Source organism: Pelophylax lessonae, assembly GCF_965119305.1.
Source record: "Pelophylax lessonae genome assembly, chromosome: 1".
NCBI classification, from domain to species: domain Eukaryota; kingdom Metazoa; phylum Chordata; class Amphibia; order Anura; family Ranidae; genus Pelophylax; species Pelophylax lessonae.
Window position 1 is genome coordinate 93,052,190 of NC_138768.1, and position 16,381 is coordinate 93,068,570.

Genomic DNA, 16,381 nt, shown 5'->3' on the forward strand with positions numbered 1-16,381 from the left:
ATATCGCACCCACACCTGAGGATCGGGAACCAAATGGAAATGAGCTAGCCTAGGGCTCTCCCAGAAAGGCTGAACAGGGAACTAGCATGGATCCGGCAAAAACCGACGCCTGGCCACCGTCCAAACCTTCTCTGGCAAAGTAAGTGTTGGTATGGCATGCCAGTGAAAGTAAGAGGCCAACCTTGTGTGTAGCAAGAACTCAGAGTGTGAGAGAGAAAAATGATGTGAGAGTCTCTCAAACCAGACCTTTTACCCATCTTCAAGAACATCAGAAATTATTGAAATCCCTTTTTCTCACCACTTCTTAAAAGATACGTTTGGTATAAGAAAGTTAACAGCATCCAACGAGATAGGAACTGATACTCGTCTGGCCAAATTATCACCCAAATTCAGTTGCTTTTTGATGCATTCCTCAGAATGTAGTCTGCTTCATCATAAACATATGGCAAAACATATATAATGCCAAGTGTCTATATGTATATGTCTCAAGGCTAACTGTAGGAATCAATAGATGCAGCTCCTAAGTCAATACCATGCAAACCTTAGTGAGCTATAGGAACAGGAAAATATGCCTTACTATAAAAGGCATAAAAAATAAGTGTTTTAAAAACATCTAATGCATGTTAACAAATTACAGTGCAATACATAATAATGCACATTCTGGTATGAACAAAACCTTGATGTTAAAAAGGGCAACATTCCTGCAGGACTGAGATTGTCATTCAACTCAAATGGCTACCATTTTTTGTGTTTTCCCCTCATATTGAAGGGAAGCCATCTGTAGCCAGGAGTATCATTAATAATGGCTGATCAAAGATCTGTGTATCACTCCTTTACCCATATGAAGATTTCCCCTAACTTTATGATCCTCTGAAAACTCCAAAAACTTGGATTTTCCAGTGATTATGACCAATAGTGAAGGTAGCCTATACCCATCATCAGGCACATGTGCACTATTGCCTGATTTTCATTTAAGGAAAGGTTTTTGACTGCTTTTAACAAAGTAGTCGTTGTGATATATGTGGAGCTTACACTGTTCCTCTACTTTCTGATCATCAAAAGCTCTCCCAGGATGGTTTTGATAATAATGCAAAGGTATGCTGCCAAGGATCGTTTTAGGGCTACAGGTAATGATGCAAAAGTTTTGTCTGACAGATTAGCCTAATTACAATTTGATAGTTTTACCAATTTAGTTTTGGTTGTAGACAACATCAATTATCCACAGTTTCGTTTCAAGAAGAAATAAAGAAATATTTATGGTTTATTTAGTAAAGGCAACAGCAACCAGCTAGAATCAATCTTTTGCTGTTCTAATTTTAAGATAGTAGTTAAATCTGTCTTGCTTCTTTGGATTCTATGCTTGGATTATCATCTCTGCCTTTTGCATTGTTTAATTGCCTTGGGTTTACACACTCCAAACTTCTTTAGATGGGAACGAGGGACACCTATTAGCAAACGTATGTAGACATAGGGCACATCCCCTGCCACACCCCGTTAAGGGAGAATTATAGAAAAAAAAAAAAGATTAGTTAAACCTACAAGTGCTTTTTTGTACCACTACTGCTCTTTTATACTGGCTTTTGAAATTTACAAATGCAGTCATTTAGAAATTGGGTGAAAAGTTTAGCAGCGGGAAACACTTTTTGAAAGATAAAGTGCATTTTATTTACAACTATATGGATCAGGCTGATTCCGGGATCCCATGCCAAAAATACAAACAGATTTCAGGTCCGGAGGGTGTGGGTATGTAGCCCAAGATGAATATAAGGCTGATGATCGGACCAGCGGATGGCTGCAGATGGAAGGGCAGCGGCGTGTGGCAGATGAGGCAGGCCGCGGGTCCTGTACGGCCGGTTCCGGGTTCCCTCATGGGAAGCACAGGGGATGGCAGACTGTAGAGGGACAGTGTAGGTACCCAAAGATGTTTCTGGGGTTGATGGCTGAGTAAAAACAGTGGATGAAGATAGATTGAATTGGCCGGGTAGGAAAGTCCGCGGTCGCGTCAAGAGAAGATGAGGCAGGCCGCGGGTCCTGTACGGCCAGTTCCGGGTTCCCTCACGGGAAATACAGGGGATGGCTGACTCTAGAGGGACAGTGTAGGCACCCAAAGATGTTTCTGGGGTCGATGGCTGAGTAAAAACAGTGGATGAAGATAGATTAAGTTGGCCGGGTAGCGGAGCTCCTCTCTCGCACTTCTTGCTTGATCAGCTTCTGGACACACCCCCAACTATATGGATCAGACCAAAATGAGGGACAAATGAGGATGAAAGAGGGAGAGAGGGACTTTGTTCCAAATCAGGGCAGTCTCTCGAATCAGGGACAGTTGGAAGCTATGAGCTTACCCTCAATGGGCCCCAATCCCCTTCCCTGAAATTATTTCAACTCAAAGGCTTAGCTATCTCTGTTCTGCTGAAATCTTCTTTGGGCGGCCTATTTGGTTCCACACAGCATTTTTCAAAGTCAACTCAGTCTAGCCCTGCATCACCTGCATATGTGTGCTGCGGACTTCATTTATTCCACCAGAGAGCTGGCTACCTGGACAGACATACTAGTAGCTAAATACAATTACCTATTAGGGTGCCCCAGTTTTCCTGCTCCTGGGGTGCTGTACCAGGTATGTGAAACATAAAAGTATGTTTATACCTTTTGCTGCGCTTGTTTTTAGAAACATTTGCAGTCCTGATAGAAATTTACATTTGCTTTACAATCAAAAATGCTTTTAAAATGTTCGACACCCTGCACACACAACAGTGTGTAATCTGATTTTTTGCCCCTCAGTCAAATACAATATATCTCAAACTCTCTACATTTAAACAGACATACTACAGACATCCTGTACAGTACAATTATTATCAAATTAATGAACTCTTCCCAGTCTTCCCGTTGACCTCAGACTATCAGTTAAAGAATTTCCAGTTAGGTATTTTAAACATATTGATTTACCTGTCACTTGTACACTATATTATGAGTGCTGATAATAAAATAAATGGATTACTGAACAGATATAAAAAATCCTTGTTTTGTTGTTTCAGCTTCATGGTGCCATGTATGGAAGTGGAATCTATCTTAGCCCTTTAGCAAGCATATCGTTTGGCTACTCAGGTAACTTGGTCTTTCTTTGTTCCCATCTGTGAATCTTGATTTTCATTAGAACATATGAATTAAGGTTTGTGTAGACTGGGGTTGTTGTGAAATGCTGTCTTTTGTTTTAAATGTAGCGCTGCTTAAAGTTGAAGGTTACGTTTTTTTGTTTTTTTTTTACATAGTAACATTGTTCCAGATTGTTGTTGTTCCAGATTGATGCCATCTCTGTGGGATCCCCGTGGAAGCTGAAAAAGTATTGTAGTAGGCACCAATACTACATTGATTTCAACCAGCTTCCAGGTTTCATGCTGAGTGGCTGCCCTGCTGCATTGTGAACATAAGAAGAGATGACTCGCTTAGCACTGTCACCACTCAAAGAACTTTCTGAATTCTCTCCATCCTTGCAAAGCCTATTCTGTTTGGACAAGGTGGAGAGGCGGTGGTGGTGACAATATGGTCTTTATCTCATCTAATTATAGAACACTTTGCATTTTATTGAGAAAATGCAACCTGTTCTCTGATTGGCCGACATGCTGAGCGGGCAACCTCCTGTGTTCAGTAAGTAGTAGGATAGCCACTCGCCATGGTATACTGAGTCTAGCGTTAATCACTGTAGTAGTGGTACCTACCTCCTGTGTTCGCAGTGCAGCAGGACAGCCACTCAGTACAGGACCCAGAAGCTAGCTGAGATCACTGGAGTGCCTACTACAGTGATTTCCAGCTTCCACTGGGATCCCACAGGTATGGCACATACAGTTTTCAGCATAAATGAGTACACCTCTTTTGAAAAGTAAGATTTTAATCAATATGTCAATAAACACAAGAACAATTTCCAAAATTTTGACAAAACTGAGTTGAATAGAACATTTGTTTAGCTCCTTACATGGAAGTTAGGGTAATAATATAACTTAGATTACAAAATCTTCAATTCTACTCAAATTAGTTCATGCAAAAATGAATACACCCCACAACAAAAAATTAGTACATCTAGTATTTTGTATGACCTCCATGATTTGTAAGGACAGCACCAAGTCTTCTAGGCATGGAATGAACAAGTTGGCGACATTTTGCAACATCGATCTTTTTCCATTCTTCAAGAATGGCCTCTTTTAGAGCCTGGATGCTGGATGGACAATGATACTCAACTTGTCTCTTCAAAATTCCTCATAGGTGTTCGATTGGGTTCAGATCAGAAGACATACAGTACTTGGCCACTGAATCACTTTCACCCTGTTCTTCTTTAGAAATGCAACAGTGGCCTTGAATGTGTCTGTTGGATCATTGTCATGTTGGAAAATTGCACGACAAACAAGGGCACTGAGTGATGGTAGCATCTTCTCTTTCAATATAGAGCAGTACATCTGTGAATTCATGATACCACAAATAAAATGCAGCTCCCCTACACCAGCAGCACTCATGCAGCCCTATGGAAAGACACTGCCACCACCATGTTTCAGTGTAGGCACCATGCATTTTTCTTTGTACTCCTCACCTTTGCAACGCCATACAGTTTTGAAGCAATCAGTTCCAAAAACATTTATCTTGGTCTCAGGACTTCAGATTACAGAGTGAAGTAGTCATCTTTTTTTTCAGCATGGCAAATTTTAGGCAGACTTTTTTTGCATGGGCTTTAGGAGAGGCTTCCTTTGTGGACGACACCCATGCATGTCATTCCTCTGCAGTGTACACCATATTGTGTCATGGGGAAACAATCACCCTAGGTTGGCTTTCTACTTCTTTTGCTAACTGCAGCAAACTTGCATGCCGATTTGCTTCAGTCCCTCTTATCAGAAGATGCTCCTGTCGAGGTGTTAACGGCCTAGACATCTCTGTGAGATGGTTGTAGTTCCATCTTCGTTAAATATTTGTATCACTTTTGCTACAGTATTATGACTGATAAGTAAAGCTTTGCTGATCTTCTTGTAGCCTTCAAAAAATTGTTTAAAGAAATAATTTTCTTTCTCAAGCCTTGTGACATTTCTCTTCCATGAGGTGCCGTTGCTTACAGCATGAAATGGGAAGGTTTTTTCTTTGTTAAGTAACACCTTTTTATAATCAACTGTCTGCTGGACACCTATTTAATGAATAATTTGACTCACCTGTAGTTGAACTCTTGTCAATTAGGATTTTGTTGTCTAAACTTTAGCTCCTAAGACTTTCATCGGGGTGTATTCATTTTCTGCATAACAATCTTAAATAATTTTGTTAGGAAAAATACTTTACTTTTTGTGTGTGCAAATGAACAATTGTTGGTTGCAAATAATGGCCTACATTTGTGGGAGTATTTTGTAGTATAGTGTCCCATAGAAAATTAAAATTCTGAAAAGAAAGGAAAGGTTTTCTGAAAATTATGTTGGGATGTACCGTACTAATTTATGCTGAGTAGTGTTGAGCGAACACGGACTGTATTATTCGTGTTCGTACCGAATAATTGGATTTTTTGTACCCGAACACGGACACGGACACTTTACTGTATGTTCGGGTAAAAATCCGTGTTCGGTCGTTTTATTTCCGGGTTTTGCATGCTTTGGCGCTCTTTTCATGGCGGGCTTTCAACAGCCAATCAACAATCGTTTAACTGGTGTGCCTTAAGCCATCCCAGCCATGCCTGCAAATGTCTCAGTAGCTGTGATTGGCCGTCTGAAGCATGTGACCAAGTCTTTATAAGTTCCAGGCAGCCGCAGCGTCTTCATTCTGCTGCTTAGATCAGGGACAGAGCACACATCAACGTGCTGGCTGCTGATTAGGGAAAGACAGACAGGAAAAAACCATTTGTGTCCGGATAGAATTGAGGGACAGGTCGGAGTGTTTAGGCAGGGCGAGTTGTAGGCATTTTAGGGATAGAGTCTGCTGAATTATAGGGTCAGTGTCTTCTACAAAGTACAATCGATATTGCTGTGTGGGGGGTGGGGTGACTCTGCACTCAATCCTGATCTACGATCTCTTCTCAATCCTGTTAGGGAGAGGCTGCTGCTGCTGAATTTTAGGGAAACTGTGTTCTACAAACTACAATCGATATTGCTGTGTGGTGTGGGATAGGAGATAGGCAGGTGTCAGTGATCCACATCCATTTTTCTGTGTGTGAGCTGCAGTGAACACAATCTTTTTGGGGTGCAGTGAACAAAATCCTTTGTGGGGTGCAGTGAACACAATCTTTGTGGGGTGCAGTGAACACAATCTTTTTGGGGTGCAGTGAACAAAATCCTTTTTGGGGTGCAGTGAACACAATCTTTGTGGGGTGCAGTGAACACAATCTTTTTGGGGTGGAGTGAACAAAATCCTTTTTGGGGTGCAGTGAACAACATCCTTTTTGGGGTGCAGTGAACAAAATCCTTTTTGGGGTGCAGTGAACACAATCTTTTTGGGGTGCAGTGAACAAAATCCTTTGTGGGGTGCAGTGAACACAATCTTTGTGGGGTGCAGTGAACACAATCTTTTTGGGGTGCAGTGAACAAAATCCTTTTTGGGGTGCAGTGAACAACATCCTTTTTGGGGTGCAGTGAACAAAATCCTTTTTGGGGTGCAGTGAACACAATCTTTTTGGGGTGCAGTGAACAAAATCCTTTGTGGGGTGCAGTGAACACAATCTTTGTGGGGTACAGTGAACAGAATCTTTGTGGGGTGCAGTGAACACAATCTTTGGGGGGTACAGTGAACACAATCTTTTTGGGGTGCAGTGAACAAAATCCTTTGTGGGGTGCAGTGAACACAATCTTTGGGGGGTACAGTGAACACAATCTTTTTGGGGTGCAGTGAACAAAATCCTTTGTGGGGTGCAGTGAACACAATCTTTGTGGGGTGCAGTGAACACAATCTTTTTGGGGTGCAGTGAACAAAATCCTTTTTGGGGTGCAGTGAACAACATCCTTTTTGGGGTGCAGTGAACACAATCTTTTTGGGGTGCAGTGAACAAAATCCTTTGTGGGGTGCAGTGAACACAATCTTTGTGGGGTACAGGGAACAGAATCTTTGTGGGGTGCAGTGAACACAATCTTTGGGGGGTACAGTGAACACAATCTTTTTGGGGTGCAGTGAACAAAATCCTTTTAGGGTGCAGTGAACACAATCTTTGTGGGGTGCAGTGAACAAAATCCTTTTTGAGGTGCAGTGAACACAATCTTTGTGGGGTGCAGTGAACACAATCTTTGTGGGGTACAGTGAACACAATCTCATACTTCTGAACATTTGAGGGTGCTGCCTGTTCCATACTCCTCCTCCTACTGCTCAACCATCCTTTTAGGGGTACAAACAATAGTAATTGGGGCCTAGTGTGGTGGTGTACGTGTGAGATACATACACTTTCTTTTTGATCATATTTTCTATTCCGCTATTCAATTAAATCCTTTGGGGATCAATTAAATTGCGTGATAGTCTGTGTCGGTACATGTGAGATCCACCTTTCCAAGTTTTTGGGGTTCATCTCATACTTCTGAAAATTTGAGGGTGCTGCCTGTTCCATACTCCTCCTCCTACTGCTCAACCATCCTTTTAGGGGTACAAACAATAGTAATTGGGGCCTAGTGTGGTGGTGTACGTGTGAGATACATACACTTTCTTTTTGATCATATTTTCTATTCCGCTATTCAATTAAAACCTTTGGGGATCAATTAAATTGCGTGATAGTCTGTGTCGGTACGTGTGAGATCCACCTTTCCAAGTTTTTGAGGTTCATCTCATACTTCTGAAGATTTGAGGGTGCTGCCTGTTCCATACTCCTCCTCCTACTCCTCAACCATCCTTTTAGGGGTACAAACAATAGTAATTGGGGCCTAGTGTGGTGGTGTACGTGTGAGATACATACACTTTCTTTTTGATCATATTTTCTACTCCGCTATTCAATTAAATCCTTTGGGGATCAATTAAATTGCGTGATAGTCTGTGTCGGTACGTGTGAGATCCACCTTTCCAAGTTTTTGGGGTTCATCTCATACTTCTGAAGATTTGAGGGTGCTGCCTGTTCCATACTCCTCCTCCTACTGCTCAACCATCCTTTTAGGGGTACAAACAATAGTAATTGGGGCCTAGTGTGGTGGTGTACGTGTGAGATACATACACTTTCTTTTTGATCATATTTTCTATTCCGCTATTCAATTAAATCCTTTGGGGATCAATTAAATTGCGTGATAGTCTGTGTCGGTACGTGTGAGATCCACCTTTCCAAGTTTTTGGGGTTCATCTCATACTTCTGAAGATTTGAGGGTGCTGCCTGTTCCATACTCCTCCTCCTACTGCTCAACCATCCTTTTAGGGGTACAAACAATAGTAATTGGGGCCTAGTGTGGTGGTGTACGTGTGAGATACATACACTTTCTTTTTGATCATATTTTCTATTCCGCTATTCATTTAAAACCTTTGGGGATCAATTAAATTGCGTGATAGTCTGTGTCGGTACGTGTGAGATCCACCTTTCCAAGTTTTTGGGGTTCATCTCATACTTCTGAAGATTTGAGGGTGCTGCCTGTTCCATACTCCTCCTCCTACTGCTCAACCATCCTTTTAGGGGTACAAACAATAGTAATTGGGGCCTAGTGTGGTGGTGTACGTGTGAGATACATACACTTTCTTTTTGATCATATTTTCTATTCCGCTATTCAATTAAAACCTTTGGGGATCAATTAAATTGCGTGATAGTCTGTGTTGGTACGTGTGAGATCCACCTTTCCAAGTTTTTGGGGTTCATCTCATACTTCTGAAGATTTGAGGGTGCTGCCTGTTCCATACTCCTCCTCCTACTGCTCAACCATCCTTTTAGGGGTACAAACAATAGTAATTGGGGCCTAGTGTGGTGGTGTACGTGTGAGATACATACACTTTCTTTTTGATCATATTTTCTATTCCGCTATTCAATTAAAACCTTTGGGGATCAATTAAATTGCGTGATAGTCTGTGTCGGTACGTGTGAGATCCACCTTTCCAAGTTTTTGAGGTTCATCTCATACTTCTGAAGATTTGAGGGTGCTGCCTGTTCCATACTCCTCCTCCTACTGCTCAACCATCCTTTTAGGGGTACAAACAATAGTAATTGGGGCCTAGTGTGGTGGTGTACGTGTGAGATACATACACTTTCTTTTTGATCATATTTTCTATTCCGCTATTCAATTAAAACCTTTGGGGATCAATTAAATTGCGTGATAGTCTGTGTCGGTACGTGTGAGATCCACCTTTCCAAGTTTTTGGGGTTCATCTCATACTTCTGAAGATTTGAGGGTGCTGCCTGTTCCATACTCCTCCTCCTACTGCTCAACCATCCTTTTAGGGGTACAAACAATAGTAATTGGGGCCTAGTGTGGTGGTGTACGTGTGAGATACATACACTTTCTTTTTGATCATATTTCCTATTCCGCTATTCAATAAAAACCTTTGAGGATCAATTGAATTGCGGGATAGTCTGTGTCGGTATGTGTGAGATCCACCTTTCCAAGTTTTTGAGGTTCATCTCATACTTCTGAAGATTTGAGGGTGCTGTCTGTTCCATACTCCTCCTACTCCTCATCCATCCTTTTAGGGGTAGAAACAATAGTAATTGGGGCCTAGTGTGGTTTTGTACGTGCGAGATACATACACTTTTTTGGATCATATTTCCTATTCCGCTATTCAATAAAAACCTTTCTAGGGCAAGATCTTAAATTACAGAAATATGAGGAGACCGTCAAATAAGGGCCGTGGCCTGGGTCGTGGTGCTGCTGGTAGAGCTCCTGTTGCAAGGAGAGGACGTGGTCGATCTGTGCCAGCTACACGCACAAGTGAAACACCTTCCTCAAGTGTGAGTAGGCGACAGAACCTGCATCAGTATTTGGTAGGGCATCATACGCCCCTAGAAGTGATGAGGCCAGAACACGTGGAGGCGATAGTAGATTGGTTTGCTGCTGACAGTGCCTCCAGTTCCTTCACATTGTCTCCCACCCAGTCTACTGCAGAAAGGTCACAGTTGGCACCTGCAGCCGATGTCCAACCGTCTTTCACCTCACCCCCTTGCAAATCAGGCAAGCAGTCTGAGCCCCAAGCCATACAGCAGTCTCTTCTTCTTTTTGATGACTCTGTCAGCATGGGTTTACCAGGGCCATCCACCTAGCCCTGCCCCAGAAGTGGAAGAGATTGAGTGCAGCGATGCCCAACCACTTATTTCTCAAGATGAGTACATGCAAGGATCATCGCAGCATGTCTCCGATGATGACGAAACGCAGGTGCCAACTGCTGCGGCGTTCAGCATTGTGGAGACCGACAAGGAGGGCAGGGGTGAAGACTGGGTGGAAGATGATGTGGAGGACGATGAGGTCCTCGACCCCACATGGAATGAACGTCATGCAGGTGACCTGAGTGGTTTGGAGGAAGAGGCGGTGGTCGCACAGAGCCACCAGCACAGCAGAAGAGGGAGCAGGGTGCAGAAGCAGAGCGGCCGTGCCCTAGACACTATGCCCGCTACTGCCCAACGCAGCAAGGGAACGAGCGCACCAAAGTCAGCTCAAAGGAGTTCTCTAGCGTGGAAGTTCTTTAGAAAATGTGCTGATGACAGGACACGAGTGGTTTGCACCCTGTGCAATCAGAGCTTGAAGCGAGGCATAAACCTTCTCAACCTGAGCACAACCTGCATGATCAGGCATCTAAGTGCAAAGCACGAGCTGCAGTGGAGTACACACCTTCAAAACCAAGAAACGTCTCTGGCTCATCCTGCTTCCTCTTCTGCTGCAGTCTCGGCCGCTCCAGCCACATCTGTAGTGATACCGGCACCTGCCACCCCGCAAACAGACGATCTGTCAGCAACACCACCACCTGGGTCACCAACAACCATCTCCACAATGTCCCGTGGAAGCGTTCAGCTTTCCATCTCCCAAACACTTGAGAGGAAGAGGAAGTACCCCCGTACCCACCCGCGATCCCTGGCCCTGAATGCCAGCATTTCAAAATTATTGGTCTTTGAAATGCTGTCATTCCGTCTGGTGGAGACGCACAGTTTTAAAAACCTTATGTCGGTGGCTGTCCCACAGTACGTCGTGCCCAGCCGCCACTACTTTTCCAGGCAAGCCATCCCTTCCCTGCACAACCAAGTGGGGGAAAAAATCAGGTGTGCACTGCGCAACGCCATCTGTGCCAAGGTCCACCTAACTACCGATACGTGGACCAGTAAGCACGGTCAGGGGCGTTATATCTCCCTAACGGCACACTGGGTAAATGCAGTGGCGGATGGGCCTGAGGCGGATAGCAATTTGGCGCATGTCCTTCCACCACCGAGGATTGCAGGGCGCTTCAGTTTGCCTCCTGTTCCTAACTCCTCCTACTCCGCTTCCTCATCCTCTACCGCCTCCTCATCCGGACAGCGTAACACCTTCACCACCAACTTCAGCACGGCCAGGGGTAAACGACAGCAGGCAGTTTTACAACTTGCCTGTTTGGGGGACAAACCACACACCGCGCAGGAGTTGTGGAGGAGCATGGAACAGCAGACAAATGAGTGGTTGCTGCCAGCGAGCCTCAAGCCCGGCCTGGTGGTGTGCGATAACGGGCGAAATCTCATAGCAGCTCTGGGCCTAGCCGGTTTGACGCACATCCCTTGCCTGGCGCATGTGCTGAATTTGGTGGTGCAGAGGTTCCTTAAAAACTACCCCGATATGTCAGAGCTGCTGCAGAAAGTGCGGGCCGTTTGTGCACACTTTCGGCGTTCTCACCCTGCTGCTGCTCGCCTGGCAGCGCTGCAGCGTAACTTCGGCCTTCCCGCTCACCGCCTCATATGTGACGTGCCCACAAGGTGGAACTCCACCTTGCACATGCTGGAAAGACTGTGCGAGCAGCAGCAGGCCATAGTGGAGTTTCAGCTGCAGCACGCATGCGTGAGTCGCTCTGCGGAACAGCACCACTTCACCACCAATAACTGGGCCTCCATGCGAGACCTGTGTGCCTTGTTGCGCTGCTTTGAGTACTCCACCAACATGGCCAGTGGCAATGACGCCGTTCTCAGCTTAACTATCCCACTTCTATGCCTCCTTGAAAAAACAATTCGGGCGATGATGGAAGAGGATGTGACACAGGATGAGGAGGAGGAGGAGGATGAAGAGGTAACATTTCCAAGGCTTTCAGGGCAGTCATTCGCAAGGGGCTCCGAGGGTGGGTTCCTGCACACACAAACGCCAGGACACAATTGTCCAGCAGGGGCACAGTTCTGGAGGATGAGGAGGATGAGGAGGAGTAGGAGCTGGAGGAGGAGATGGAACCATGTTCACAGCAGGGTGGCACCCAGGCCAGCTCATGGCCATCACTGGTGTGTGGCTGGGGGGATACAGAGGACACGGACGATACACCTCCCACAGAGGACAGCCTTTCGTTGCCTCTGGGCAGCCTGGCACACATGAGCGATTACATGCTGCAGTGTCTCCACATAGACCGCCGAGTTGCCCACATTCTAACTTGTGCTGATTACTGGGTGGCCACGCTGCTGGATCCCCGTTACAAGGACAACGTACCGTCCTTAATTCACTCACTGGAGCGCGATCGCAAGATGCGCGAGTACAAGCGCACGCTGGTAGACGCCATGCTGCTGGCATTCCCATCTGACAGCGGGGCCGCAGTGGAAGCACAAGGCAGAGGAGGAGGAGGAGGAGGAGGAGGTCGCCAACGCAACCAGGGCACCGCCAGCACCTCAGAAGGCAGGGTTAGCATGGCCGAAATGTGGAAAAGCTTTGTCAGCACGCCACAACAAACAGCAGCACCAGCAGTTTAGATGGAACGTCTTAGCAGGAGGCAGCATTTTACCAACATGGTGGAGCAGTATGTGTGCACACGCCTACATGTAGTGAATGAGGGGTCTGCCCCCTTCAACTTCTGGGTCTCCAAATTGGGCACATGGCCTGAGCTTGCCCTTTACGCCTTGGAGGTGCTGGCGTGCCCTGCAGCCAGTGTATTATCTGAACGGGTATTTAGCACGGCTGGGGGCGTTATAACAGACAAGCGCAGCCGCCTGTCCAGAGACAATGTGGACAAGCTCACGTTCATTAAAATGAACCAGGCATGGATCCCACGGGACTTTTCCGTACCTTATGCAGAATAGCAATGGATACCGACCTTACCCAACCATTGTTCCATTTTTGCTCTTTCTCACTCTTTTGGGGTGTACCCTCATTTAAAATTTGTGAAAAGAAGCAGTGTTGGCTACCTCATCCTCCTCCTCAGGGCCAGATTAACGTAGGGGCTATTGGAGCTGCAGCTCCAGGCCCCTACCTTTTATATAGGCCCCGGGTTGGCCATATTCACTGTTACCGCTCTTCTGTCACTTGTAAACACAGAAGTCTGGCTTCTATGCTCGCTTCCCCAGGCAGCACCCTCAGAACCTCCCCACACAGCGCGAAGGCCAGACAAGGAGGGACAGTTGCCGATGCATGGATGTGTTTATGGGCTTCAGAGACAGCATCCCATGTTGAATTAGGCATGCATGGCTGCACCTTTCCTCCTCTGGGTGCATGGCAAGGCACGGCCCTTAAGGCCCTTCAAAATCCTCAGCACCAAGCCCATGATGCTCTTAATCCGGCCCTGGTCCTCCTCCACCGCCGCTTCCACCTACACCGCCCATAGGTGTGCGCAGTAGGCAAAGAGAAATAGAGCAGAGCAGGTCCGAGGGAGATTTTTCCCATCTCCTCACTGGCAATGCTATGTGCCCTAGGTGATTAGGGTGTGCCTATGTCACCGCCACATCCACCACCACCTCAACCTCCCTCCTACTCCATATGGGCCTCGTCCTTCAGAGATGAAGAAGAACATTGTTTTATTTTTCTGTTTTTTTTTGTTGTTTTAAGTTATTTCCCTATCCACATTTGTTTGCAGAGCACTTGCCATGCTCTTAATTACGTTTTGCTGCCATTTGCAGCACTCTAGCCCTTTCCTTTGGTGTTTTAGAGCCATTTTAGTGCCTTAAAGTTCGGGTCCCCATTGACTTCAATGGGGTTCGGTGTCCGGGAAAAGTTCGGTAAAAGTCCGGGACACGGACCCGGACTTTTTTTTAAAGTTCGGCCGAACCCGTCGAACACGGACATCTAGGTGTCCGCTCAATCCTAATGCTGAGCACTGTATATAGTGACATTGGTCCAAGCTGGACCATTGTAACTATGTAAAAAATCCCATAACTAAACTTCAACTTTAAATACATGCATTTGTGCATGAAACACAGGAAGAGGCTGCATTTCATATGCTTGCATATGCATCTCAGCATCTGCTTTGTCCAAGGAAATGCAAAGCAGGTCAAACACTGCCTTGGAACTATCTTGCACACTGTACAATTGAAGTAGATTAGAATCCTCTGACTTGTGTTGATGTGTGTTTCAAACATATGTGAAACGCAGGAGAACAATTTCCTATCTACATGATCCCTTACACACAGAAAACATTAGGCACATTTGATTTTTATGGAGTTATTTTACAGTGAAAGTCTACTCACAACGAAAAGGTCAGACTTTAAAAGTCCCAACATACAAAGATTTAATAAAAAAATGTTTATTAATCATATGCAGAGAAAATATGTTTCCATTAGAACATATTAAAAAGGCTTGTGATGAAACACGCATTGTAAAAGTGGCGCTTAAACCTCCATTTATTTAGTATTTAGTGCACATCCCACTCACCAATTATATACATCAATTACATTAATTAAACTTTATAGGATGCCATACAGTATATACCATGTTGTAGTGCTGAATATGCAGTAGGATGGTGATGACTCAATGTTTTTCTCAGACAGCAAAGTCTGCTTCATCAGGAAGAAATGGAGATATAGCTATTCTAACCACACAAAGACATCATGAAAGCCAAAAATATGCAAAAAAGATTTAATAAAGCATAAACGTTATAGTATAAAAAGTGTGGCGCTTTAACCAATATAAATAATAAATATAATACACAAACATTTAGAAACTTAAATATAACACCTATTCATATATACAGTAGATACATAGTTACATAGTTATTCGGGTAGAAAAAAGACACAAGTCCATCTAGTTTCAAGCAATAAAAAAACCCCAAAAAAACAATACAATTCCATATACACAATCCTATACCCACAGTTGATCCAGAGGAAGGCAAAAAACCCCAGCAAAGCATGATCCAATTTGCTCCAGCAGGGGAAAAACATTTCTTCCTGATCCCCCAAGAGGCAATCAGTGATTCCCTGGATCAACTTTACCTATAAAAGTTAGTACCCAGCTATATAATGTACATTTAGGAAAGAATCCAGACCCTAAAAAAAAAAAAAAAAAAAAAATGATATATATATATACAGCAAGTCAACTATTAAGCAAAAACAGTCAAATTGTGCATAGAAAAGTCCATGTAAAAAAGGATACCAGATATCCACATGACCAGATATCCATGTGATCAAATCTTCTGTGCACTTCCTTGTTATAATTGGTGATCCACAGCAACCAGATGTAAATACTTTAACCCACAGGCAGTGAGACAAGATGCTTGCCATCAAAATATGACCATCTAAGAAAGATAGGTTAAAACACACTTGTTTAAATCAACAACCTCCTTCTGTATTCAGGATCAGCACAGTCCTCCTTTAATTCCAGCTTTCCAGGGTTAAAGGAATATGACCAAAAACTCATTCCAGACACATTAGTCCAAATAATCCAAAATCATATGCAAGGATAAAAAGCACAAGAGGCATCCCCATAGTGTAAAACTGAATTAAAAACTCATCCTTTATTTTAAAATTGCACTTACAATGAATAAGAGCATCAATTCGCTCTGTATTGGCCTTAAAAGCCGGACTCCAAACATACAAGTGAAAATACATAAATGTGATCTGTGGGAGCTGCCGATGGATTTGTAGTTCTTTTTAGGTTTCATGATGCAGAAACGCCCGCATGGTCCTAAACCTTCCTAAAATTTACACTGCAGGTGGTCAGTACAGTTTTATCCAGGACCTACCCTAACCATTGGCAGGGCAATGAAGGAGCAGCAGTACACTGAGGAGGTCATCCCTGTGGTGTGTTAGACTGTCATCCCTGCGGAAATCAGTAGAAACCTTATTGACACACGATGTTGGCCCTCCCAGTCTTGGTCTATTTACTGCTGTGCGGGGAGGGGGGGTAATATCAATACAGATTCAGGTTCATACTTGTGGGTTTCTTTATCTACCTCTGAACTCCCCTGCCTCTAAACTATGTGTGTATGATTACATAGGTTAACATGCAGGGCCATTTAGTGGTAGGAAAAATGCCTTTAACAGCTATGTTAAAAATGTCCAGTGTACATGAGGCCTAAATATAGTGTTTATTGATTTTTTTTTTTTTTTAATGGATACATAATTGGATAA

General features: G+C 44.2%; 1 protein-coding gene across 2 annotated transcripts in view; it reads left to right on the forward strand.

Annotated features, from left to right (window-relative positions):
• The window catches only part of PARP8 (poly(ADP-ribose) polymerase family member 8), a 427,949-nt gene that overhangs the window by 393,152 nt on the left and 18,416 nt on the right, over nucleotides 1–16,381 (forward strand). For both annotated transcript variants that reach the window (XM_082252530.1, XM_082252529.1), the window contains exon 22: nucleotides 3,033–3,102. In XM_082252530.1, the coding sequence (XP_082108656.1) occupies nucleotides 3,033–3,102 (70 nt within the window). The remainder of the gene's footprint in view (nucleotides 1–3,032; nucleotides 3,103–16,381) is intronic.